General features: G+C 45.0%; 1 protein-coding gene across 1 annotated transcript; it reads left to right on the forward strand.

Moving 5' to 3' along the window:
* Positions 1-899: 899 nt before the first annotated feature.
* Positions 900-21,753, forward strand: ASAH2 (N-acylsphingosine amidohydrolase (non-lysosomal ceramidase) 2). Its single transcript, XM_010565950.1, has 20 exons — positions 900-1,026; positions 2,853-2,935; positions 3,345-3,494; positions 4,079-4,255; positions 4,657-4,784; positions 5,405-5,482; positions 6,524-6,644; positions 8,109-8,234; positions 8,627-8,713; positions 10,169-10,273; positions 10,407-10,488; positions 10,977-11,092; positions 13,199-13,293; positions 13,959-13,998; positions 14,798-14,893; positions 15,768-15,863; positions 16,501-16,650; positions 17,418-17,477; positions 18,182-18,270; positions 21,564-21,753. The coding sequence occupies exons 1-20, from the start codon at positions 900-902 to the stop codon at positions 21,751-21,753; spliced, it is 2,196 nt and encodes a 731-aa protein (XP_010564252.1).
* Positions 21,754-27,131: the final 5,378 nt, after the last annotated feature.

The raw sequence follows: 27,131 nt of genomic DNA on the forward strand, positions 1-27,131 counted from the left end.
TTTAATGGCTTATTTCTACCTTGTATGGGTGCTTAGCAGAAGGGCAAAAGGCACAACTTTGCTACAAGTGTCACTTCCCACCGGGCAAGACTGAAGCCCTTGATGCGAGTCTCAGGTGTCAGAGCAGGACAAATCAGAAGTCACCAGAGCTTTGATCAGAGAGGGAAATAGCATATTTTCCCATAACCATATTTTGAATAAGTTTTCTTGTTAATCTTTAACCCAAAATAAACCTCTGACCAAGGAGGAAGAACAGTGTTCAAAAAGCCAACCCAAAGAGTTCTGCATAGGATGAAGAAAGCCAGCATCTATACATGGGGTCTTATCTTGGAAAGCTGTCACAACCACTACTTTTTCTAGCCAGGAGAGAACTGCACTTGGACATGCCATGGGGTGTGCTTTTCTCGCACTGAGTTTCCTAAATTGACCTTTATTATGGCGACAATATTGTTTTCTGATGTGCTCTGAGCACTTGAGCAGCTGAAAAGCTGTGAGGCTTCAGGCCACAGCATCTCCCTCAGCCGCTGAGTGAACATAGGATCTGGTGGAAGATTATGGGGTTTATTTAAAAGATTTCTTCAAAAGAGCGAGCAAAATGTCCAGGGAAATGTGAGATCAGTAATTCAGCAGCTCACCCTGTCTTATTGGGCCTTGTGACAGGGAGTGATTGCTGCTCACAGGAGATAGATTTTTGCTGTCTTAAGCAGATTAAAAAATAAATCTCCACTTCCCATCCTTATCGCTGCTGCCACCTGCTCTGATACTGGGGCAGGGGAAACAAACCATCACCAGCGCCTTTGAGGGTGCAATGTGCTGCTCTGGGTGGGACGTGCCCGACATCGGGGCTGTCCCATCTGCCTTCCCCACGGGCTCCTTTCTGCTTTCACAGTGCCCCCACCATGTGCGGGAAGAGGTCCAAGTGCTCCTTCTCCCGCCTGGAGGTGATCCTCATCATTTGCCTGGTGGTGATGATAGTGGTGACCGTGGTGCTCCTCATCCTCCACTTTCTCACCAAAGAGAGCAACGGTAAGTTGAACTATTATTTCACTCCTGCCATCGCACCCTGCTCGAGTGTGTGTCCAGTGCAGTAATTTAAATTAAAGCAATACAGGTAGAGGGCCACTGGGCTACTGCTGAGCCTTCATAATCTTCTCTGCACGTGGTCCTCTTGCACAGCCGTGGCATGGTGCTGTTGCTGGCCTCTGCGATAGGAGCATGGTGGTCAAACCCAATACAAGCATCTCTCGGGGCATGGATGCACAGCCTCAGGTCCGGTGGGTGAGGCTGGCTGCAGGGATCCAAAAAACCTTCCTTCTGTCTCTTTACCCAGTGGAGGGTGTCCCGAGAGCCCCTCACTCCTGGCACTGCACCAAGGGGCTTCACAGCTGTTGCAATCCTGTAACAGCCCATTTACGCCTCCAGCCCCATCACCAGGCATGGGGCAGGTGGGTGTTGGGAACTGCCCAAAGTTAATGCTCAATTCACTTCTAATGTACCCCATGCTTGTCCTCTGGAGAGATAAAATCTCATGGGGAAAGAAAACATTTTGAAGCTTTGGGTGTTTCCATATGACAGGAGCCCTTTCCCAGAACCAGGGGTCTCCCCTGCCCTGGACCGGGCATCACCCAACATGTCAGCAATGGGACCTTCCCATTTCTAGATTTTGATCTTGAATTGGATGTAGTTCACTCTTTATGTTTTTTAGGTTGTAACATGTAAAAGTTTTGCACAAGCAATTCTTCTCTGTGTTGTAGCTCTTGGAGGAGGAGGTGGAGGAATGGTAGTTTTAACGGGTAGCCCTGTTCGCTCATGCTGTTTTAAATGAAAGAAATGCCCTGTGGTCAGTCTGTGGCCAGTGTGAGTGTTTCACTTCTCCTCTGTTTTAAGTGACAGCCTAGGAAAGGCCAAACTGGGAAGACCAAGCATCCTCTTATCCTGATGCCTTGCCTCGAGCAGCAGTGGCTGGCTGGGAAGACTGTGAGAACAGATTAAGCACATAGAAATATTTTCCCACAGTGTTATCTCAGCCTCCAGTGATTTGTTGCTCTGGGATTTCCTGAGACGCAGACAATTTTTTTTTTTTTTTTTTTTTTATTTAATAGCCCTCAATAGCTTTTCTTCCATGAGTTTGTCCAGGCGCTTCATTCATCCTGTAGAAGGATGGCTTCATGATGGCTGGGATCAGACATAACCTCCTTCGGGAGTCCTTTTCCTCACTGCTTGCCTGGAGATCATTGCCCAGAGCCACTATTCCCTTCTTTGAGCTTCTGCTGGCTCTGCTGTGATTTTTTTGAGACCAGGGCACCAGCACTGGACACTGGATGCACTGGAGACACCAGGGCAATATATGAATGTGCCCCTCTTTCTTCTCTAGTCTTTTCCTGGTAACTCCTGACATGCCATCCCCTTTTTGTCATTGCTGCTGAGCTGATTTTTTTGTGTGAAAACAGCTCTTATACCCTCAAATCTATTTCCTGCATGGTAGAGGTGGCCTTGGAGAGTTTAATTGATGAAGCTAGGCTTGTTTCCCCCTCACTGTGAATCACAACACATTTGACACAGTCCCATGACCCCATCTTGTGAGCTCCCTCTGCAGTTCTTCATGCCTGGTCGACTCTTTACCACCCCAAATGCCTTAACAGCCTCAGCACACTTTGACCACACTGACAGCCCATTGGAAACCCAAGCAGACAGTACCAGCTGGATCCCCTTGTCCATGGGCCTGATGAATCCTCTGGGGATGTTAAGCAGGTTTCATGCATGCAGTCTCTTTAAAAAGGTTGGATTGTCTCTTCTGTCCCTGATTCTGCTTGCTCATGTGTCCACTAATCTATTATTTTTTCTTATTATAGATACCAGTGAACTGGTATCAGCAAACTACTTACTGGGCGTGGGTCGAGCTGACTGCACGGGACCTGTGGCAGAAGTTCCTCTGGTAAGTTGGGGAAACTGAACACAGGGTTGGTGAAATACTGATTTTCATAATCTATGAGTATTTTTTGCAGGAATTCTGGTTTAGAGGCTCTGCCTTGCCAAATGGTTGCCATCTTCAAATGTTAGGTGAAATTTCTTTGAGGCATTGAGCAACCTGGTCTGGTGGAAGGTGTCCCTGCCCATGGCAGGGGGCATTGGAACTAAATGATCTTTAAGGTCCCTTCCAACCCAAACCATTCTGTGATCCAATGATTCTTGCAATCACAGGGCAAGATAGTTGCAACTCTGAGTTTTCATATATTGAAAGATCCCTCTGACCTTCTGGCAAATCTACTTAGAAAAATACACATAAATGAGCACCTCGCTCAATATTTTGGCTGCGTGGGCTTGATGGAGCTTTTCCCTTCCAGATGGGATATGCCAACCCGGAGCAGGTGGGCAGAGGGCTTCTCATGCGCCTCTACAGTCGAGCCTTCATCGTGGCAGACCTTGATGACTCCAGGCGAGTAGTGTTTGTCAGCGCTGACATAGGAATGGTGTCTCAGAGACTGAGGCTGGAGGTGCGTGGCTGGCAATGAATGAGTCGCGCAGTTTGGGCTGTCGCTCATATTAGCATTAAGGATGTAGTTATTCCTAAATAATATCAAGCACAGCAGCACATTGATCATTTGCTTTGCGATCTCCTTGCAGCATGATCTTGGAGAGACATCATGTCTCTGCTGAAGAAGAGCTTTCAATTCCTCAGCAAATGAGGATGGACTTTGACCATGCTTTTCTTAGCGGAAAAATTATCACGAATACATTTGAATCACAAATACATTACTATGGTGCCTGTGTGATGTTGGGTCTCCAGCATCACAGAGGAGGGAGGGAGATGCCAGAGAACTGGGGACTCCTTGGATGATCTGGGTTTCACTCCATGTTGGCCATAGAGGTCTTCACTTAACAGATTTTTATTATTTTAAGGCTCTTGCCAAGTCAACAGCTGTAACCTACTTGTTGTGACCCCAGTATGGGACTATCAGGCAGAAAGAGAAGAGTGAGGAGGAAGATGAATGGTTGGGTTTTTTTGTAAGAGCTTATACATATCTCCTAGCCTTTGGGTGTGAAAATGGTTTTTTTAGGACCACCTGCTTCCTCTTAGGTGCTCAAGAAACTGAAGAGCAAGTACGGCGAGCTGTACCGACAGGACAATGTCATCCTCAGCGGCACCCACACGCACTCAGGGCCTGGTGGCTACTTCCAGTACACCCTCTTCTGGATCACTAGCAAAGGGCTAATCAGACCATCCCTCAACGCTATTGTGAATGGCATCGTAAAGGTTGGTGTCGTCCAGTCTGTTGACACAAGAGCCCATAAACACAGAAAAGGTGGAGGGAGATAGGTTTGTGACTAAGGAGCTCTTGCTGTGATGTTTGCGGTATCACCTCCGAATGTCGCAGTCTTCAAACACACTTGGAGGTGGATTTATGCTTAGCAGTGAAATCAGATCAAAACCCAGAAGCCTTGAAGTTTTTAGAAAGCAACACTTGTGGGTGGTTTTAAAATACTATAATAATTTTCTAGAATCTTAGACTACTTACTTAAGAAAAAAAGAAAAAGCCCCCAAATTCCCAAGAAAGGGTGGGGAACAGGCAAGGAGGGAAAGGCAGAGTTTTTCCAGATAATCTCACATATACCTTACATGCATGGACTAATATTCCCTGTCTTCCTGCTTTTCAGAGCATTGATATAGCACATCAGAACATGAAGAGAGGAAGGCTTTTTATAAACAGAGGCACTGTAGAAAACAGCCAGATCAACCGAAGCCCTTTCTCCTATCTTGAGAATCCAGCATCCGAACGAAGCAGGTAAAAGCCCCTCAAGTGGGAGAGACACAGAGCCCCGCAGAGGACCCTTCGGTTGGGACCATGACCCAACCATCTGGCAGCTGGTGCTTCTGGTCATTCGTGGGATAGTTGAAAATGTAGAGCCAAGACCATGGCAGAATGACACTGTTGCCTACCTGGGTGCTTGGGCGTGTGCGTCCCCAAAAATTAGCTGTGAGAGTGGGCTTGAAAGTTGTGGTTGTCCCCTCCAACCATGTGAGGCATTGGTCAAGGATATGAACTTAGGTTTTATTTAAAAAAAAAAAAGAGAGAGAGAAAAAAAAAAGTCTTTAGTAGACATTAGCATTTGAGTCAGACGGCATTAAAGTGCCATCCTTGGTGCATGAATTTGTACTCAGAGAGAGCTCTTCTCTCCACCCCCTGGAGAAGCAGCATCTGAGGTCAGCAACAACCATAACTCTTACCTTACCTTCACAGCTATTTTCAGATGCTCTTCTAAGGTCTCACTGTGCTCTGGTAATATCTGTAATAACCTCTTCATTTTCTTGCTCAACCTAGTGGAGATTTAATGTGTCTGAGCATTGCAGAGCGTGACCACAGCTCTGGTCCTAATGGGGTTTCCCCACTTCATTTTCATCCAGGTATTCATCCAACACGGATAAAGAAATGGTGATGCTCAAGATGGTAGATGAGAATGGACAGGAGCTAGGCCTTATCAGGTACCAACCACTGAAGTAACATGTTTTTCTCCAAATCCTCATAAACCACAGTTCTGTAGCAGTTCTGTCTTTCTGCACAAGCTCTCCTTCCCCACACTGACCCTTGACCATAGAGCATTGCTCCCAGCTAGTCACCAGAGGGTCTCTGAGAGAAGAGTAAGTGAGAATCCATGAGTGCATAAACCAGGTCAGTGTCCCTCATCTACTCTGGGAGATACAGCAGCACCTGGCCCACCTACAGCTGGGCACATCTGGCACGACTCAAAGGCACCTGGGGAAGATGACTGTAGCTGGTCCTCCCTTGTAGGGGTGCAGAAAAATCACCTCTGGGGCTCTCGCTGTGCCCCTCCAAGCAGATTCCGACCCTGGCATCTCCAGGACCCTTTGGGCTCCTTTTCTCTTGGTTATTTCTTTAAGACCCCATGTTTCATGGGAAGCGTGCCATTTCTGCAGGCAGCATGCACGACGCCCATCCTACCAACAGATCTGTGGGGCAGCGTTTGGCCGCGCAAAGTTCAGAGCTCAAGGCCAGGCAAACAAAGTAACATGCAGTAACAAAGCCATAATAGCATTTTCCTCATTTTGAAGTCACAAGCAAGAGTCTGACTGTGTTAAGAGGAAGAGGAGCATTTTCTTTTTCGTAAGAGTGAAAGTGTTCCTTTTTTTCCTTTTTTACATTGTTGACATCATTTCTTTGAAGCAAGAAAATAAAAATCCCTCCAAAATATAATTCTCTGAACTTAGAAAAGAGTCAGTTCAGGTCTCAAATAGCTCTTTGGTGGCCCTGATAATTACGGTGCCAAATTCTTGTGGCCTCAAGACCTGGACCATCATAGCCATGAGCCCTCCTGGTCAGGAAGGGAAAGGATGGTAATAACTCTGCCCTCGTTAATCCATCCCTAGGTACTAACAGTCTGCGTCTGTATTCTCCCAAAGAAAATTCCCATAAGTCAATTGCAAATATATAGATTGAACAAGTCAATTGCCAACATATAGATTGAACAATGCATTTCTTATGTGTGTCTTCTGACACCTCTTCAGCTGGTTTGCTGTGCACCCAGTCAGCATGAACAACACAAACCACCTTGTAAACAGCGACAACGTGGGCTACGCATCTTACTTGTTTGAACAGGAGAAGAACAAGGGGATGCTTCCTGGAGAGGTGAGAGTGTTTTCAGACTACTGAAAATAATGGGGAAAAAAGTGTTGCAACAGGGAGGGGGCGGTTGGTGCTTTCTATGGCCAAAGCAGGTTCTTTCAAAGAGTGAAATAAGACAGCAGGTTAAACACAGAAAAAGAAGGACAAAGATGAACGCTTTGATTTATTTACTTTCTTCCTCTAGAGAAGAGAAATTGCAAGGTGTACTCTTGACTTTCCAAAACAGTAATCAGTGGCATTTATTTAGACCTTAGGAATAGACCAAATTTATTTTGATTCGACTATTGGAAATACTAGAAAGACATGTGTGGGACACTTGATCCAAAGGGATCAAGATATTGCATCTGCAGTGTGGCATCAAGTCTGTGGTCAGCCCCACTTCTTTCTTATGGCTTCCAGCCAGTTCTGCCTTCTGATTTTCATTTATCCAGAAGATTTGCCATCCTCGGAGTGCAAACACAACTCCTTTAAAAAGCATCATTTCCCCTGAAATGTAAATATGGACATGAACCCATCTCACAGACACTTTGAGTCATGAGCCATTTAAGAAGGTGTCCTGTGTGTATCTCCAGCATGTACCTTGAAACAGTTGCCCAATTCCTATTCTAACACTCTGGGCAGAGGAGCATGTGCAGTTCATACCAAAGACGGAAACTAAAGGAAGTCTACCTAATTCCTGCTTGCAAATGTTTCTTTTTATAGTGGATTATCTAAAAGCTTTTAACAAGACTCAATTCTCGTGCACAGTTATGGGTGCAAGTCAGTGCAAGTTGACATGCACACAAAGCTAAGAAGTGTTTGCAGGATTCAACATTTAGCTGTATGGTCTGCTGGGCACATTGTGTCTAGCAGTCTAACAAGAAAATGGCTTAAGAGTTGATATTATATCAAACTATCTGGTGTTGACGCATCTTATCTCTTCAAGAGCGGGGAAAAAAAGAAAGTATCTGTGAGAGCTGAATTCAGCTGACACTCAGTGTGTAACCAGCCTTGCTTCTAGCGAGTACTGTTTGATGTTAACTCCTGCAGTCAGATCCAATAGCTCTCACCCTGTAAATCAGTCATGGTGAAAGCCTGGCAGAAAAAAAATCCTGTGCAAGGTGCTACAATGATCCATTAACATCTGATCAGTAACATAAGAAACTGGGGACATGGGGGAAAAGCTGCCGCTGAGATGGAAGAGGTAGATGAAGAAACCCTGTCTGGATACCAAAGCGATGTGAAGGTCCCCCTGAAATGGCAGTTGCATCCTGTGTGTCCTATTCTCCCTTGCTCTTCCTGTCCCTAACCCTTGGGACACTCCTAAATCCCCATTCCAGTCCTCCCAGTCACTTCAGAAATGTTTACGAGCATCACATGCTCATCAACTGGCTGTAATGTCAGCCTTGACTGCAGGGAAAGCTGCAGGTGATGTTTGCAATCACTGCAAGGCACTAAAATCCATCTGATCACGTCTGGTTTTGGCAGGGCTCTTTTGTTGCCGCCTTTGCATCCTCCAACTTGGGAGATGTGTCGCCCAACACCAAAGGCCCGTTCTGCGTAAACACGGGGCAATCATGCAATAACTCACATAGCATCTGTCCTGTAGGAGGGGTAAGTATGTCTTACCTGATCTACGTTAACTTCTGCTAAGGAGAAAACTTGGAGTGGAGCAGCAAATACAGGGCCACGTGGTGGACCATTGTGCATGAAGAGGATGTAAAAAAAAAAATCAAAAAAAAATCTCTTTATGGACTATTCTGGATACCTTTTTCAGGAACTTACTGTGTCTTGTCCTTATACACTGTTTTCTGGTCATTCAGCCCAAACTTAAATTTATCTTACTGCAAAGGTTAGTGTAGTAAATTGGTGCCCAAATTTGAGATGGCTAGCAAGAAGCAATTAGTTCCCACAGCATGACAATCACTTGTGAACTCATTCACTTTGCAGTGCCACATATTCTCCATATTAACTGATCACTAGCATTTAAACAAATTTCTTAACAGGCAAAGATGTGCATGGCCATGGGTCCCGGTAATGACATGTTTGACAGTACAAGAATCATAGGGCAAAATATCTACTTGAAAGCAAGGGTAAGTGATATTTTGCTTTACGAATGTGCGTGAATGCTGTTAGTACAGGAATGCATGTTCATTTAAGCAACTTTCTTGCACCTGTTTTTGTGAATGTTTGTAAATTTAAATTACTCCAAAGTCCATAGTTATATGCTTAAGGAAAAGTTTCCTGATTATTCAGAAAGCATACTCTTTTATTTAAATACATCATTGTGGGTGTTACAATTTGAAAATGTTGGTTTGGGCTTTTAATCTCAATATTCCTTATTGGTATATAAAGTGGATGTTGCCTCTTATAGTCTTCCCCTCCCTCTCATGCACGTGTTGTGATGGGAAAAATCACTGGTGTTGAAGACTCCTAGAAGAGCTCAGAGTCACCATCACGTACCACTTGTTGGCCAACTTTAGCATCACACTCCCAAACTAACGCAAATGTGAGTTAAAATGTGCCAGTTTAAACATCCACGAAAGAAACTCATCTTGCCCCGCTTGACTTTGCATTTACTCAGCCGGTATCCTCCACCCCATAGGTTCCCTCACGTCGCCTGTGTCATTGGGCTCAAAAATCACTGGAATTTACCAGTTCCCTTTCTGCAGCTTCGTGTAATGTGAGAGTAGTCAATAAGAGGACATTTTTTGGCACTGTGTCAGGGAGAGCAGCTTGTAGGAACTGGGACAGGTCCAGCAGAGGAATAAGAGCAGAAGGCTTGATGGTGGCGGTTTCCTTTCAATCACCATTTCAGATGCGTGCCCCGAAGTCACTCCACGCTGATCATGACTTGCAAGTGAAAGATTGTCCCAGTCAGAGAGGCCTGGTGTGTGTATCAAATGGCGAGGGAAAACATTGCTGTCATTTTTAACGCTGCAGACTCTTGGTCTTCAAAAGCAGCGTCCTCTATTCCTTCCTGCAGTTACAGGAATGTTACTAAACCTGTATAACTTCTGGCAATACTTTCTGTGTACCAACTCGAGGCATGTGTGCCAGAAAACCATTCACTGAAGAGCTGAATGGCTTAGCTGTCAGCTGTATAGTAAATGCATGGTAAAGTCCATGTGATTTGAAGCAATGAATGCAACCAAGTGCGCCTTTCTCATAGAATACATTTCTTCTGGTTGGTCTAAGTTGTGAGAAGTGCCAAAAGGTTGCAACTAGGAGAAAGAAGTTGCCCTCCTCATGGAACAGGTGCATATTTCAGCTGTAAAAAGAAAGGCACACACAAAACTGCTGACCACAGAGCGTCCTCCCTATGTTACTTGACACAGGGAGAACTTGCAGGACTTGGGGCATGCAGGATGTAGAGATGGGGTGATAGAAACAAAGGAGCTTGGGAAATACACTCTTGCTTTAACACCTGGAAGAGGCCTCTGGAAGGTGTCAACAGAATGAAGAAATAGTTCATATAGCTGAATCTCAGAAGAGCTGGGTTCATGATTTCTTCTTCCTCAAGGATTTCCACCTTGTGTATCCCTTAGGAACTGTATGAAAAAGCTTACCAGGAGGTCACAGGGCCCCTCAGCTCAGCTCACCAGTGGGTGAACATGAGTGATGTCTCGGTGGAGCTCAATGCCACGCACACGGTAAGAGCAGGAACTCCCAGGATGCAGGCATAAGGAAGGAAGAAATGTTATATTCTTACAGCAGGACGTGGCACACTAAGGGGAACTGGTTTTAAAATACCTCTTTTTCATTTTTTTCCCCCTTCTGATTAAGGTTAAAACATGTAAACCAGCCTTAGGATACAGCTTTGCTGCAGGGACTATTGATGGAGTGGGGGCTTTCAACTTCACACAAGGTAATTTAGGGAGCAGATGTCAATATGGCTTCATACAAATGGGGAGGACATGGGGCATCCCCCAAATAGATTCAAACCCCCAGAGACATTTAAGAACATCAACAGCTCATTGAACCACAGTCTCCAAAGTGATGTTTTTTAGGAAGGTGTGATCTTACGGCCCCCTTGCAAGTTTGTCTGTGTTCGTCAGAAATCTTCTGGAGAAGGATATGACCATGATCTGAAGGAAGGAGAGTTCTGGATGGGGACTGGGGAGAAGAAAGTGCTGGTTTTGGGGCAAGCTTTCTCATTATCCAAAGGCTGCCAAGATGGAGCTCAGCTGGGTTAAAGCTAGGCTTTTTAAACCACCCAGAAAAGGGAGGTAGTCAGAATCCACTGAGAAATGTCCTATCCCACATAAGCAGGGAGGGGGTAATAAATGAGTTTTCTGTCCAATAACTGCTGGGGCAGCTGAAGGAACAGCATTTAAAAGATGTTTCCCCTTCAAGGCTCACTAGAAGGGAACCCGTTTTGGGATGAAATCCGGGACCAGCTGCTGGGAGAGCCCTCCAATGAAACAAAAGCCTGCCACAAACCCAAGCCAATCCTCTTTAGCACCGGAGAGGTAAGGATGCACTGGTGTGTGCCCTGGGAAGTGCAGAGATTGCTGATCTGGGCTAGGTTTCGGTAGGGTGCTATAAATGATGTATGTGCCAGCCCATATGGTGAAGAACAGCGCAGCAGAGAGAGCTGCAAGGGTTTTAAAGGCATGAAAATAGAAAACAAGAAAAAGTGTTGACATTAGTTTGCATCAGAATGAGAGGTGGAAGTTTTCCTCTTGCAGAGCATCTTTTCCTTATATCCCAGGAGGAGGGACCAGATCTGTTGCTCTCATTAGGGTCAAAAAGCCCATCCACCCTGGCCTAATTCTCTGCCTGTGAAACAGCCCTGAGCAGGATACACAGGGAAAATGCATGAGGTCAGGGAAAGTCAACAGTGCGTGGAGCTCAGCGTTGCCTCCTGGCAATCTCTGGCTTCAGGACATCCTCTGCTGGTGCTCAGATCTTAATAGCTCTGGGTGGATTTTTCTTCCATCCTACCATTGGTTTCCTACCTTAATCCATGAGAGGACCTTTCCTTCTGTCGTGTGACAGACTAGTCCATGCAAAATGAAGTAACTCATCATGGTGCCTTTTGGAAGCTCTGGGGACTGTATCAACATACCCACCTTCTCAGTGTTGTCTTCGGAGGTTTCTACTGGGCTTTGACTTCCTCTGGAAACGTTCTGTTGACTTCTCTGCTTTTTTTGTCATGTTTATGCAAGTGTCTGATAATTCTGTGAGCTGTAACATTGGCTGATGCCAGACTCACTCATCTACGGGTAGAGTCACACCAGGCTCAGGCCGGAGGTACCCTGGGCTAGGGTTCTCCAGCACGACCCCAGTCCCAGCAGGACCAACACTGGAGCTACAGCAGGTTGCTCAGGGCCATGTCCAGATGACGCGGGGCAGTCAGCAAGCATGGAGATCCCCCGCTGCTGGTCCCCATCCCAGGGATGCCCCACTCACACAGGGAAGGGTTATTTTTTTAGGGCCAGCCTCTTCAGAACTGCTGCCCCGTTGGTCCCAGCCTGTCCTCGTGCTCGGGGCTACTCTGTCCTGGGCAGGACTTGGTGTTTGTTCTTACTGAACTCTCCTTAAATCCTAGTTAAAACTTTAAAAGAAAATTGATGCCCCATTTTCCACCTCTTGTTCCCTTGACATTAAGGCAAAGGCACTGTAGTGGAGTGGGATCATGTCCAGGGTCCTTTAGAGCACTTAGAGGATGCCATCTGGATGAGGCAATTCATTGTTATTCCTTTCATGAGTCTCTTTAAAAGCTTTCCTAGCATTGCTTTGTGTTCAATCAGCTCCTCACCTCATCTTTTATAAAAAGAGGTCCCAGCAGGCCTCCTGCTTCTGACGTGCTTCACAAGGTTTTGTCATTCATGTTTTGCCCCCAGTAAATTGCTCCTCAAGATTCTTTTTGGCTTGCTGGAGTGGGATTTTGCATTTCATTTGCTGGAGCCATGCCACCCTTGAGCTCTTGTTGTTTTTAATTTCCTTTTAACAGGCTTCTTCATAGATAATTTTTTTTTTTAAGATGAAATGCTGCTGTAGCAAGTGTTTTGGCTGCTGCAATGGTGCTGCATCCGAGTATGGTGTGGTCCCTGCTAAGGGGCAGTTTGAAGCCAGGGCTAGGTCAAGGGTTCCCTGAACATCACCCTCTGGGTTACTTAGAAACTCTCCCTCTGCATCACGACTGACAGTGCATTTGCTCAGCTAACGAAGACGTAACTCTTATTTCCTTCCCATCACCATCGGGCTCTCTGATTTCACTCATTCACTTTTGCTCTCCTGGACAGATGATCAACCTTATTGATCCTAACTCTATCCTTTTCCCATGCAGGTGAGAGGTTTCTAGGTGCTACCCTGACCTTATTTACCCACCTTGCTTTAAGCTGCCCCTCTGGCAACACCTTTTTTTTTGCCGTACCCATAGTATTCACATGTACCTTATCTGTCTGTTATGGTCAGACAACTTGCTGTACATGTGGAGAAACTACATTGTCATGTGCCTGTCTAAAAAGTAAACTTACTTGGCTGATTTATGACGGTAGGAAGGAAAACACTTCAGCTATCTTTTTTTGCTACTACCCTACAACAGTTATATCCACTTTTTTTCACCTCAGATGACTTGGCCTCACCCATGGCACCCTGACATCGTGGATGTTCAGATTGCTGCCATTGGATCACTGGCAATCATTGCTGTTCCCGGAGAGTTCACGTATGTGTTTCTTTGGTCTTGTTCTATGTATTGCAGCCAGCAGCATTTCATTCAATCCACCTGCGATACTTCTGCCTGCAGGTAGAAAGGGTGTGTAGGCTAAAAAATGTTCCAAATATATGATAGCTGTGCAGGCACTACACATATATGTCCACTGCATGTACTTTCTTGTATACAGTCTCCTCTGGTTACCTGGTGTTTCCCATTTTCTTCTCTGTTCTGTAAACTAGCCATAGGAATGAATGAGATGCAAACAAGCCTCCTAAATAATCTTAACTGTTCATTGCAAAATGCAGTTTCAATGAAACGAAAGGAACTTGTTAACTTCGATTTTTTTTCACACCACAAACACCATAATGATGAATTACACTGACTGTTGATGGTACAATGGTGAAAACCTGAATAGGATAATGATTTATTTCTAGCACCTTTTTCCTACCCCACCCTACCCTGGGGCGCCTCCAGCCTCACCCTGGCTGTGATGATGCACATGAAATGTTTTGAGGTGTTTTGGTTGAGCTCATCACAGAGAAGCCTTAAGAGATGCTGAGCAGCGCTGCAAATGCTATGTGAATTTCTGGTGGTGTGCTGCATGTCCAGCCAGGGATTCTTGCTTTAGCTCCCTGCATTTCTGGAGACTGACATTGTTCCCTTAATGCCCCTAGGACCATGTCTGGACGCAGGCTACGGGAAGCTGTTAAAAGAGTAAGTTACTGAGGAAGAAGTTTCTTCAGAGCGCAGCATATGTGGAACTTCATGTTTCTTGACCCTTCTGGTTTTTCCCTTGTCTCCTCCCACCTGGGTCCACGGGTCTCATGTCTTACAGATGTTTCCTTCTCGCAAATGTTTCAGACACATTTTGCATGTGCTTACTGACATGCAGGAGAAGTGAATATCCTCCCCCAAAGAAGCAAACCAATTGAGTTTCAATTCATTAAGCCAACACAAGCTAATTCAACTGGGATCCAGGCATAACTGATGCTAGCAAGGAGTCTCTGGGGTGGAGGGGTTTAGCTCCTTAATCCCTACCAGGATTTTGCAACATGAGAACAACTGGAAAAAAATGGCAAATGTCTTTTTTTCCATTTTCCTGATTGATCCTATTCTCAGCTGCAGCCTGAATGCTATCTTAATCTCAGACACCATCTCCACAACTCACTGAGCCTATCTCACATAGTTGTATCACCAGTTTTTTTAGGAGAATACAGACATCAGCTTCAAAACAAACCCCTAAATTTATTGAATTTACCAGAGTATGAGGTAATCTCTCCTATTTTTCTTTGGGAAGTGAATACGAGATGTTAACTAAGACAAATTACACTTGTAGGGTTGCATTCCCTGAACATTCAGTCCCCTCCCCACCATAACTTTGTATTCTGTCTGGGTAAAAAAAAAATCCAAACCCCGCCCCCCCCCGCAAAACCCCCACCACCACCACCACCACAACAACACAATCGTTCATTAAGCAGTTGTTAGAAGATAAGTGATTTATTTCCTTTCTTAGGAATTTGATTCTCATGGTACACCAAGAATGGATGTTGTAATTGCAGGTCTGTGCAATGTCTACACCCACTACATTACCACCTATGAAGAATACCAGGTAAATGTTAAAATTGCGGATTGAACATGTTTAACTGAGTTCAGTTATGGCTCTATGGGATGATAATTCATATGAAATTATGAAATTTATGAATGAAGTTTAGAGTACTTCTCCTTTGCCACAAAAAGCAGAAGAATCTGTGGCAGAAATCAGGAGACCTCCACGTTTATTCTGGCCTAGAGGACATTGTCCAAGGGCCAATGTGGTTTCCTGAACATAGCTAGAGAGTACGTATGGATGCTTTAATGTGACATGGGCAGACATACTGAAAGGAGCTCCTGTGAGTTCAGGTCTGGTTTAGTAAACTCCTGATGACTTGGATGAATTAGAAATTATCTTCATAAAGTGGCAAAATTGCCAGAAGAAAGATTCGGAGCTGTAGGGTTGTAAGGTGAGCATGAATTGCAGTGCCATGTTACTGTGGAAAAGACTGCAATATAGCTTGCCAGTTTTAAGGGTCCCCACAAGGCATGGTAGATACTGTGCTTTGAGGAAGATTTGGACTCTTGGATGGACTCCTTGGATTTAGAAACCCTAAACTGAGAGATAGGGTTGGAAGAACTGGGGTTGTCCAACGCAAAAAGTTGGAGAAGAGACGACCTACATCATAAGCCTTTAAAAGAGTAAAAGAGCTGTGATAATTGGAAGAGTGACAACCGGTCCTCCCTGTTTGTGATGGCTTGGAGAATGAAGAGTAACCTGAAATTGCAGCAGGAATACTTAGGCAAGTTGCTGGGCTGTCTCCTTAGCAGTAAGGGAGTAAATAAACCCCCTGCAGATATAGTGCTGATCTTGTCTTGGCACAGTAAGATGAGCTGTAGAAACTGCTCAAGAGTCCTTCAAACCCTCCTTTTCCAAATTTGTCCTTTGCTAGGTTCAACGATATGAGGCTGCATCAACTATTTATGGGCCACACACCCTTTCTGCTTACATTCAACTGTACAGAGGACTCGCAAGGGCTATTGCTACGGTAATCAAAATTTTCTGTATGCCGCATGCTGCCAGAGACATTTAAATCCTGTAAAGCCTGGTTATGGCTGTATTTGTTCCTCAGTGAAGCTGCATGATTGCTACCCTCTCTTTTCTCATAAGAAACTGCTTTGAGGAATTCTCATGTGGTATGAAAATTCCTGTAATGGTGTCTTGTACTACTTGAGAAATTCTGGGTTTTTTTCAGTTCAAAGTTTAGGAAATAGATACCTCCAACCATTCAGCATGGCCTGAAGTTGCTGCTTTTCTACGAAGGGGAAGAAAAATCTGTTACATTTCTGCTGTACAGGGCAATGTTCGTTACCATTGTATCTGTGGACCATGTGAATGTGCAGGACCGGTGGGTGGGCACTGCCTCCTGAAATCGTGGGGTGTTCTGGTGGGTGGATTTGAGGGACATCAGCAACAGGGCAGCGGGTGTCCTGTGGGGATTGCTCCTGCATGCAGAGCACAGATGAAGATCCTCTTGTTTGTTTTTATGCTCACTTTATTGCCCTTGTTCTTGAAATCTATCTAAGCAATGGACTTGGATAAAGAGCCACAGCAGTGATATGAGTCATCACGGAGATATCGGTTATCTATATGTATGTATAATGAGCACATCTTCCCTCTCCCAGAATACAGTTCAGGATTTGCCACGTGGTCCAGAGCCCCCATTTTTCAATATAGGTAACATGACCTTGCTGCCTTCTCTCACTGCCGATCGCGTGCCGGTGAATAAGACTTTTGGGGATGTGCTACAAGAAGTGAGACAACAGTATCGAGCGGTGAGAGCTTCAAGGATTTGCTAAAACCTATTTAGGAAATCATCTTTAAGTTCTTACCCTTCATCCAAAAAAGTCTGTGTTTTCTAAAGAAAGGGTTGTGGTTGCTCTTAGTGGGCATGGTTGAAAAGGCAGAGACAGAGCATTTTCATGCCAATGTCATTGTACTGAATGTGATTAAAATGGGTGAATGAAGGGGAAAATAAAAGCCCTTTATTCAACATGAAGAAGATTTCCCCTTCTGCTTCAACATAAAATAACAGTTGATTATTAAATAGGCAAATATTGTACAGTGATTTCTTTACAAGCAGAAATCAGGTCAACTTTGATGCTTGTAGTATGGAATTTAAATGAAATTAAAATGTCAAAAAGGGTTCAGTTTTCAATGTTCAAAATTTAGATAAGGTGTTCAGAGCAAGGATTTTTGTCTCATTGCTGTCTCCAGCAGTAAGGTAGAAAGAAGGCAGGGAGACATTCTTAAAAATCTCACCTATTTCCCTCCCTCTTTAACACATAAATCTTATGTACTATGGTGGAGTTTATCCAGCAAGCAGGACAAATAGAATGGCAAGGCACAGAATACCAGTTCACAGTCTAAATTGTCCATTGCTATTGCACCAAGTGAAATTATAAATGATTTAAAAGAAAAACAAAAAAAACCCACAAAACCCCAACCAAACCACTAAAAAACCTATATGGCATCTTCAAAGGATATTCTTAATGTGCAATATGCTGCTCAGCCTTTAATTAAATCTCAATTTCCCCCACAGAGAGAAGTTGCTGAAGTAACTTTTGTAGGTGCGAACCCCAGGAACTCTGCAGAGAATGCGGTAAATATGACACAATGACACTGCAATTGGGGATGTTCAGAATTAGTGAATATTTAGTTATTGCCTCTGCCTGATGCATTTTAATCTGTGATGTTCAGGCTTCAGAAGGAGTAAGACTGTGTGCCTCCAGTGCTTTTTTTCTTTGCTGGGAGTTCAGAAGAAGATAGTTTCTCCCTTCACCATGTGCTTTGGGAATTCACACCACCAGAATGCTTTTGGGCAAAGTCCTTAATTTGGTCAGATACAGACCATTCATGATCTCTTCAAACTATTGAAATCAAAGGCACCCATGTCATGCATTAGGCCAGACACTCTTTCTTGGTTGGTATCCAGCACCATCCGGTCATAGAAATCAGGGTCTCTAGTCTCTATCTTATCAGCCTGGTGCATTATTTTAATAAAACAAAAAAAATTAGAGAAGTACTTAATTCATCCCATCACTCATCTTGCATAGGCATTGATAGCAAATACCTCGCCTGTCCGTTCTCTTTTTAATGATCAAGTTCTTTACTCATTCTCTGCATCATTTATTAGCTTAAATTTGTGCTTTGGCAGCGAAATACAAGCATTTTTGCTAGTAATTACCGCATTTCCCACTAAAGCAAACAGAAGCATAGTCCCTTCTCCAGTTTAAAGTGACACAGAAAAAGTAGGGGCATGACTGTCCCTTAAGCATCTGGCTAACTCTGTTATTGTTATTCCAGACTGAACACAACTTCCTGACCGTGGAGAGATACACCAACACTTCAGACAGCTGGCACGTGGTATGGAACGATGCCTCCTGGGTCACCAGGTAGGTGCCCTGACCAGATTTCACTGTTCCACAGCCTCCATGGAGTAATTCGAGTTTAACCTGAAGGGCTTCATTTCAGAGCTCCCAACCATAGATTGGTCTTGCCCCTGCAGATGATGCTCTCTGGGGATGGATCTGTCTATATTTGGGTGGTTGACTTGTCAAGACCGCAACAATCAGTCTTCCCCTTGGGTCTAGCTTCTGCAATGAAGCCTTATAAGTTTGGGAATGGTAGAAGGAAGAGCAAGAATTACAGAAGATTCGCGGTCCAACTTGTTCAGAGCCTACATCCATCCATCTGCCATACTGTGCTGTTGAATAGGATACCAAATAGAAAATATGAGAGGTCCACCTCAGTGGGGTTTTCATAGGGAAAAACTGGCCAGCTTTGCTGTGCATCATAAAGTAGAAACAGTCAACAATTTAAAAAGTTTGCAAGAAAGCAAAGTTAAGGTTAGAAATGTCAGTCTTGAGGAAAAATATCCACTAAGCAGCAAACCTGCTGTCACCTTTCAGAGCTACACCAGAAGTCAGCGCACGGAATACGAATACCAAAGGCATCTTTTATCAAACCATTTGATTTCAAGTTACTCCCCTGTTTGAATAAAACCAGACATTTTCCCACCTGCATCTGCAACCTATCTGTGAGAAATCGGACCTCGAAAAACGCCCCTCTTGGGGTCTTCTGACCTTGCAACGTCCCAGCGCAAACACGTAACGTCCGAGGTCAGAGAGGCAAAGTTCTGGACAGCTTGGCTTCATTGGGAAAGTCTTCCTCTGGTTTATGGTGAGCATTTGATAGGGCATAATTGTCTCTGCCCAAGTGCAACCAGCTGCTCTCTAAACCTAATCTGGCTAGCCAGGACTGCGGCTGTCCCAGGGCAGATGTATTCCTACCTGCACTTGGAGCTCTGCATTTCTAAGAGCTTGCTCTCTGTTTAACGCTTGCACTATGTTACCTTGTCACTCTCACTGATGTCACCCTGTCCAGTCAAGTTCCCTAACTGAGTAAGGTAAATGATGGCATTTTATCACCCGTATATGTAGCCTTGCCTTCTTCCCTCCTCTTCCAAAAACCCAACAGTTTTCCCAAAATCTTGGGCAGGACCACTGAAAATACTTAGTAACATGTTGCTCGAGAAGACAAAAAACATATAAAAGTGCAAAACTTGAAGAAAGTGCTGCCGTGATGCTGGAAAGAAGGGAATCTAGACATCTTATTTTCCTTCCTGAGAAAGGTCAGACTTTGGATCTCCGAATGATTCTTAAATACTTCTGCTGATAAGGAAGAGGAGCTGTTTGGCCTTTTCCTGCCTAAAAGGGCTGGCCAGAAGGCAGACCAATGCAGACAGTAATGTTTCCCTTCCTGGTGCCTCAGGAAAGTACCAAACACCACAAGAAAGGGGAAATGGTTCTGTTAAGGTGAAAATGAGTCAGTTTGTTAACCTTAAAATGTCAGTAATTAAGGCAATGGGGCCAGGGAGCATCAAACTTTTTTCCTAGATATTAGGGGAGTCAGACTGTGGTTTTTTAGTACAGGGAAAACTAAGGTTTGATACCATCGAATGTGCTGACATTGCAATAGGAGAGTAGCACAAGGGAATGCACCGTTTGTTAACTTAGTGTTGCAAAGTGTTAAATAGCTTATAGCTGCATTTGTAAAATGCCTATTTTCAGGCACTGAAAGATATGATGCTTTACCTAAAGGAGGTGCAGCTTTCGGGGAAGGAGATAGCTGTTATCTGCTCTTTATCCTGCGCTCACCACTGCAGCAGGGACGAACTCAGTGCAGACTTGCCCTTCTGCTGGATGCTGTCTTGGTGTTTGCAGTAGAGAAGTGTTTGGTCCCACCCTGCATCTGCCATGGGGGCAGAAATTGCTTTCTTGGGACTGTTTAGGAGGAGGGCCTGAGCTACAGGCAGGAATTTGCCTGGCCCTGCCTTTAGCAAACAGCTAACAGAGATAAGACATGGTTAATCCCCATGAGCTCATCTGTGAGAAGCCTCTTCCCAGGTGGCATCTCAGCTACGTTCCAGTTCCCAAATCCCAGAGGTAGTCCTGGTTCACAGAGCCTGGAGGGCAGGATGGGGAGGAGGCTGGGTGGTGGCATAGATCTGTCACAGCGGCATTTTTAGGTCACAGCATTACAGCCAGGCTCAGGCTGCAGGTCTCTGGTCCAACCCAGCTCCCAACAGGGCCAACATCGCAGCTATAGCAGGTTGCCTGGGGCCATGTCCAGGTGAGTCGGGGTGGTCCCCAAGGATGGAGATTCCCCCACCACTTTGGGCCTTGTGCTGTCACCTCACTGTCATCTCCCAAGACAACATTGTCTTTGTCCCAAGCCAAGCCAGTGCAATCCACCGCCAAAACCTTGGACAAGAGCAACCAAGCGGATACTTGGGCCCTGTGTCAGCCTGTGGTCTCTGTTTACCAAACTAAATTTCCCCATCATTCACTGTTTTTCACCCAGTCATATCTATAAATATTTATTTCAATCTCAGTAAGAGACTGGCATGGGAAAACTTTTTATTACAATTGCCAATGAATCAACGTATTTTGTTCATCTGCCTCCTGTAGTTAAAGCCCTGAAATGGGGGTGCTATCTCAGGAGGGCTTGATAAGTCTCATGTCTGGCCCAGGCACAATTAGGGCGATATCCAACAGTACCCCTCACTGGCGGTATCAAAAGAAGAGCAGGTTAATCTTCTTAATCTCCCCAAGAAGTCCTCCATCATGGCCAGCTGAAAAATCCCTCGCCCCCAGATGATGTGTGGCTGTCTGTAGAGTTCTAAGGTTGAGCAGAAGTCGGTTTGCATAAGGAGTCTGCAAAAGAAAATAGGAATCTGATATGGAAATGGGTGCCAGAATCCCTGAGCTCGATTACGATAGATTTTGCTTGTGACCCTCAATATATTCATCCTCTTGGTTCAGCATTCACTCTGCGCAGGGAAGACTAAGTTGGCAAATATTGCTTGCAGAGGTAATGTTGTATGGTGTTATGATATGGAGCTGGGAATGTAAGAACACGTTGGTAGAAATATTCTTCATCTGCAAAAAGGATCATTGACTTGCTTTTCCATGTTTCCAGATATTTTTCAGGCCTGCCAGGTTTTGGGTTGGCTTGTTGGTTGCTGCTCTGATAATCTAAATATATGAGGAAAGGATAAAAGAAGTTCTTAAACTATACTTAACTGGAGTACATTCATCTCATTCCACTTAGTGAGCTCTTGGGATATTAAAACAAATGAAAAGTGGATTTTCTTGCTGACTGCAGTTTTTGGTTTGTCTGCTAGGTTTTACTGGACCAAAGGATCATTTGGTCGGAGCAACGTGACTATTGAATGGCACATCCCTCGTGACACAGAGCCAGGTGTCTACAGGATACGGTACTTCGGGCACTACAAGAAAAATCTGTCTAAAAATTCCGCTGCCTTTATTGCATTTGAAGGCACATCTTCGGCATTTGAAATCACAGCTCTGTAGGTGATCTCGTTCATTAAAGGAATTGTGCAGTAGATTTGGTATCTGCAATGTTCACAATGCATGCCTGAGAGTTTTTTTGTGGCATACGTGACTCTATACATCATGGCTGTCCCTCAAGTGCTGCTGGTCATCCTTTGCTGTGCAAAGCTTGACTTCCTGCAAAGTTTTGACTTTTACCTGCAATTCAGTCTCACTAGTCCATCGTATTCTCATTCAAGCAGTCCCCATCCTGGCCAGATCTTGCTGCAGTTGATTCTTATTGTAGTAAAAGAGGTAACTGTTTTTCTTTAGTCATTAAACAAGTGCTTATTGATTGTGAATAGGCTCTCTCAGAGAGAATTAGTGCATATTGGGAGCTAATCCAGATCATAAAATAGTCCATAAAATTGAACCAAGTCCATAAAACTGGAAAGAGCTGCTGAATGCACAAGTCATCAGAAGAGAAGACTCCTCAATCATGCTTGAAGTGCAAAGCTGACCTTTTAGGGTGGCAGAGGGATAAATAGGGTAGATACTCATCAGAAAGGTTTGAATATCATTTCATTTAATCATTCTGGTTTAGGGCATTTGGAGGATTCATTCTCTGACTTAAAAGCCACCATAGACTACAGGTGGTGGTGAGGCAACAGTGTCATATGAAGTGAATTGCTCATCGTTCTCCATAAATCAGTGGGCTTGGTTTCACAGGTGCCTGATGAGAGTGGCTGTATGGGGCCCTACGTCAGAGGTGTCGAGTAAGGAAAGGAAGGTCAGACACTCGCAAAATAAAATATTGAAGCTGTTGGCAGTTTTTTCCTGCTAGACTGTATTACTCTCTTTCACAAATGTCACTTTTGAACTGACCAGTGTGCCAGGTGGGCTCAGTGCTGCCCACCATGTGTGAGTTTGCGTCATTTCAAGGGGATGCTGGGCAAGTTTTTGGCAGAGAAGCCCGCTGAAAGCTCTCAAACAATTACAAGTGGCCCAAGAAACTACAGCGGGCTAGAGGCCGCCCAGTCCCTGGAAGGACTACATATGTTTGCTATGATTTTATGACGTGGAGACATTATGCATCTGTGACACGGTCCAGAAGCAGGGTGCTGGGTGAGAAAGACTTTAGGGCTGACTTTGTTCACTCTTGTCCTTGTGTTAAGCTCCTGCCCAGCCCTCTGACTACAGCAAAGGGCAGCAGATGGCATTATATCCTCTAAATATCACTTTGGGACACATCAAAAAGATCAAAAATAAGGATGCTTACATGTCCCAGAGGTTGTTTCAATAGGAGGGTGTCATGGGAGGACACTGGCATTACACCAGGGGCCATATGCAGGATGGGGATTTTAGGAGGGACCTGTTGGTGAGGGAGAACCTGCAGCTGCTAGCAAAAGGTGACTCATGTCTAACCAGAGAAGGGTTGGACTTCATTGTGGTAAGTTTATATTTTGCGTACTGCAGCTGGAAATCGGTAAGAATTGAACTGATGAATTAAAGCTGCGGGTGAGGCAGCTCTGAACAGACTTCAGCCTGCTTCATTTTAGCATCAGGAAGGACACAAGGTGAGCAGGCTCTGGCTGGATGAAGGGCTGCCCAGAGCCAATGGCCAAAGCCTGAATCACCTACAGGTATGTCACCAGGAGGGCTCGTGGTGCCCCTCCAACCCATGTGAAAGATCAGTGGAGGTTTTCATCAAAGCACAGAATGAAGGTACTATTGAAGGGGCAGAAGGACAGTCCCAAAACCCGTTGGCTGAAAGAGTTTCAACACAGAAAGGTTGAGGATCAACCAGGAAGGCAGAGAATCTTCTGGGGGGTTTCAGAAGCTGGCTGGACAAAGCCTCCCACCACTGCTGCCATGGGGTGCCGTAAGCAGGGATGGCTCCGTAGTCCCCAAGTCTCTTCCAACCTCTGTAAGTAGTAGATCCAGAGGCCACAGGGAGAAGAAAAGATGCCTTTCAGATCTGGATTTAGGATTCTCGTAGTGTCTTACAGCTAAACAATTCTAAATGTTTAATAAGCTCCAACAGTGTGTACCAATTTTGTATGCAATCTCTTTAATTCTTCAGAGAATCATCAGTCAGATAATTTTGCCTCTCTTTAAAACCAGTAGGAGAGAATGAATTATTCATTTTAAACCAGCTGCAATCAGTCTCAGAGATCCCCATCCGGAGGAGCTCAAAGCAATCACAATATTGAGTCAGGAAAGGGTGAGCTTTGGAAGAACAACACTGGGAATCAAATCCCTGAAGATGATCTTAATGCCCTTCCCTAATAACTCACCCACCTGGCCTGTCCACCCTGCTCTGGCTAGCAAAATCACTCTGATGGCAGTGGTGGCATCTGTGGGATGAGGGCAGCAGCAGAGGATGCTGCTCCAGCATCCCACTGTGCCATGGGACAGGCTTGGTCAGTGCAGCAGCGCTCAAGTTGCAAAATGATCCAGAAAGTTTCTTGCGAAGTTTTTTGCCACTTTCCTCATGTTTTCATGTGGGACCATGCATGGTGAAACACATTGCAGCCCCTTAAAGGAGGGTCAGATCATCTTTATGAAACACAGGAACTGCTTCGTGGTCTGAAAATGGTGCTGCCTGATGAATCCCGGTATAACAATCATTGTCTCTCTACTTGCCGTTTTCCTTATGTTGTATAAACTAGAATAAATAGCATGGGAGTGCTCCTGTTTTCCTGGAAGAAGTACATTGGGAAAAAGGAAATAGAGGTTCATTTTTTTCTCAGGCAACACTGAGATGTTTTAGTTGATTTTTTCAGATAATTTTGTTTGTATTATTGCATTACACTAACCATGGATTTTTTTAAGTAGTGCTTGTACTGAACATGTTTACACAAACAAAATTGAATTGCCCAGTTAAAATGCTCCTGGGTAAGATTTACCCTCTAAAACATGAGCATCTGACCCCAAAAGTGAGTTTTTAGGGAGCTGGTGTTCCTCGTGGGAGAAGAGGTGTTGAGAGCCAGAATTAGAGTATCTGGAGAGTCCCACCAGTGCCCCAGAGGAGGTCCCCTTGTGAAACACCTTGTAGCAGGCTTATTTATTTATGTCACCAGTGGGCACAGGCTTTTTGAAGTGTTGGGGGAGTTTTTTGGAACTTTTTGTAATTTTTTTGTGTCTAGAAAATTCAGCAGCTCCGAGTGCCTCAGTGTGAGAAAGGCTGTTGAGAGAAGACCTTTGTTTTATTTGCTCTTTAATAGCATTGTGGCTGTCATCTACTGTTGGCATACAGTGACAAACAGCCCTGCCTTCCCTCCTCCTACCTGCATGTCGTTTTGGGGTGCTGTGCTTGAATCCAACAGCCACTAGGTGCCAGTGCCGTTTTACACAAGAACAAGGTTGCTGCTGAACAGAGCCAAAGCCTAGAAAAATTCTTCAGGAATTTGGGCAACTTGCCAGTTGTTAAATATAGCATTACTCATCACAGTTGCTCTTCCTTCTCTCGGGCTGCTCTCCTTCAATGTATAGCCATTTGTGTCTTGCCTACGTGCTCGGGAGGCGAGCAAACCTCCACCTTTTTTTTCTTTTATTGGGACATAAACTAGTATGAACTTGAGAAACTTGTGTCCACAGGCTGAGCCGCCTCACAGAGCTCCTTTGCAAAACTTGACCATGCTGCAACTTTCCTCCTGCACAACATCTTATCCCTCCCGAATTTACCGACAGTATTTGGAGCTGCAGAAGAGATGCTAAATTAGGATCTGACCCAAGGCACTGAGGGGCAAGGAGAGAATCCTTCTACTGTCTCTGGGCTTTGATATAGGCTTTTAGGACCTGTCTGATCCTGTGGTTGTCTGGTGCTGTTTGCATGCATCCCACAAAGGATACTTGTGTGCAACCTACCTACAGGTCCACCAGCAGCTATCTGCTTTTTATCATCTTCACAACTGGGGCTGCGTATGCATGAGGTGGGCCTGGGGACCGGGGAACGTCACTCTCCCAGTGTTTCCATTAAACAGCCCTAAATCTGGACATGCACAGTCCCCATCTCCTGCAGGTAGCCAGAGCCAGGTGAGGACAAGTCTCTGGGCATGGAGAGGAGTTTGAGATGGCAGGGAATCTCCAGGGAGAGAGCAGCCCACCCCAAGCACCGCACAAAGGAGAGGGGTTGGTGGGTAGGGGCTAAGTCCCCCACTAGCACTTAACAAAGGGCAGCTGAGAATTGCCATTTTAGCTGAGACCAAGGTTTTGGGGGGACACAATAATTTCCAGCCCTTGAAAGAAAGGAGCATCCCCTGCGAGTACCATGAGCAGCACCAGGGACAGGCTGACCTCCAGGCGGCTAGTGACCAGCAGTGTTTTGTGGTCCCTGAGTGGAATGTCACCCTTCAAAGGGGTTGTTTGTTTTTGTTTTATTTTTCCCAAAAAAGGGAAATCCAGCTAGGTATGTCATGGGGAGATGAGATGGTCTATGGGAGATTTAGCAGGGCTAGTGGCAAAAGGAAGCCATGCAAGCTCAAAGATAAAGCAACTCCCCTTGAAAGTCACCGGAGACCTTGTCCCATGGACTTCTAAAGGGGGGCTCAGTGGAACATGGGAGAGAGTTTCTGCGTGGAATGTTTCAGGGTCTATCCAGCTCCAAAGGTGGAGTTGTTGTGTAATCCTTAGACATGTTTTATTCTCACCTTGCACCTCAGATGTGAGGCCTGTGCTCTAGAGACCTCCAGGAAAGGGCTGGCTGGAAGAAGGGGGAAGGAAAACGCAGGGTGTTTTACCTCCTGTCCTGCAAGCAGCCAAATGTGTGGCCATCTGCTGATTTTTCTGGGCCATTGATCTCATCATTTACAGCTCCAACATGTCTTGGACTTGTTTGTGGAGGATGGATATGGTTTTTGGCTTTGTCTTGCTATCCACTGGGAACCCACATCTTTACAAATGGTAAATAATGTTTTTTAAGTTGGGTTGTGGGTTTGAGATTTCTTGAAAAATCATTCTTGCTCTCCAAAATTGATCAGCCAGCTGCTGCTGAGCAAAGAGAGAATCTCAGTTCTCGGAGAGGCGAAACTTAAAGCACAAAAGCTAATTCTACCATTGCCCTGGTTTCAAAGAAAACAAAAGCAGGACATCAGGAAAAGCTAATGAGGTAAAATAACAGAGCTGGCAGAGCTGCTGTTCTTGCTAAAGCCCAGAATACAGCTGACCTCTTTGTAAGTCTGTTAGAACAATGTCAAGCTATTTTGGCGAAATCTCTTTTGGCTTAGTAGGGAGGCCTTTGGCTGAGCGCTGTGTGCTATCAGTAGCAAGGTACCAGAACTTCCACATGTTTCTTGGGCTCAGGATTTCTCTGGAAAGGTGCAAACCCAGAACCCTGTGTACTGGGCATGAAAGCAGGAATTGCTATTGCTCAGTCATTTAACTGTGATGATCTTCCAAGTAAGAGGTCCTAATCTTCT

The sequence above is a fragment of the Haliaeetus leucocephalus genome, unplaced genomic scaffold (genome assembly GCF_000737465.1).
Source record: "Haliaeetus leucocephalus isolate CR32 unplaced genomic scaffold, Haliaeetus_leucocephalus-4.0 Scaffold198, whole genome shotgun sequence".
Lineage (NCBI taxonomy): Eukaryota > Metazoa > Chordata > Aves > Accipitriformes > Accipitridae > Haliaeetus > Haliaeetus leucocephalus.

Excerpts from the sequence above, each read along its gene's own strand:
- ASAH2 (XM_010565950.1), top strand. The coding sequence starts at position 900 with ATGTGCGGGAAGAGGTCCAAGTGCTCCTTCTCCCGCCTGGAGGTGATC. Across the intron at positions 8,235-8,626 it reads GCATCTGTCCTGTAGGAGGG|GCAAAGATGTGCATGGCCAT; the intron begins GTAAGTATGTCT and ends ATTTCTTAACAG. Across the intron at positions 16,651-17,417 it reads TGAGACAACAGTATCGAGCG|AGAGAAGTTGCTGAAGTAAC; the intron begins GTGAGAGCTTCA and ends TTTCCCCCACAG.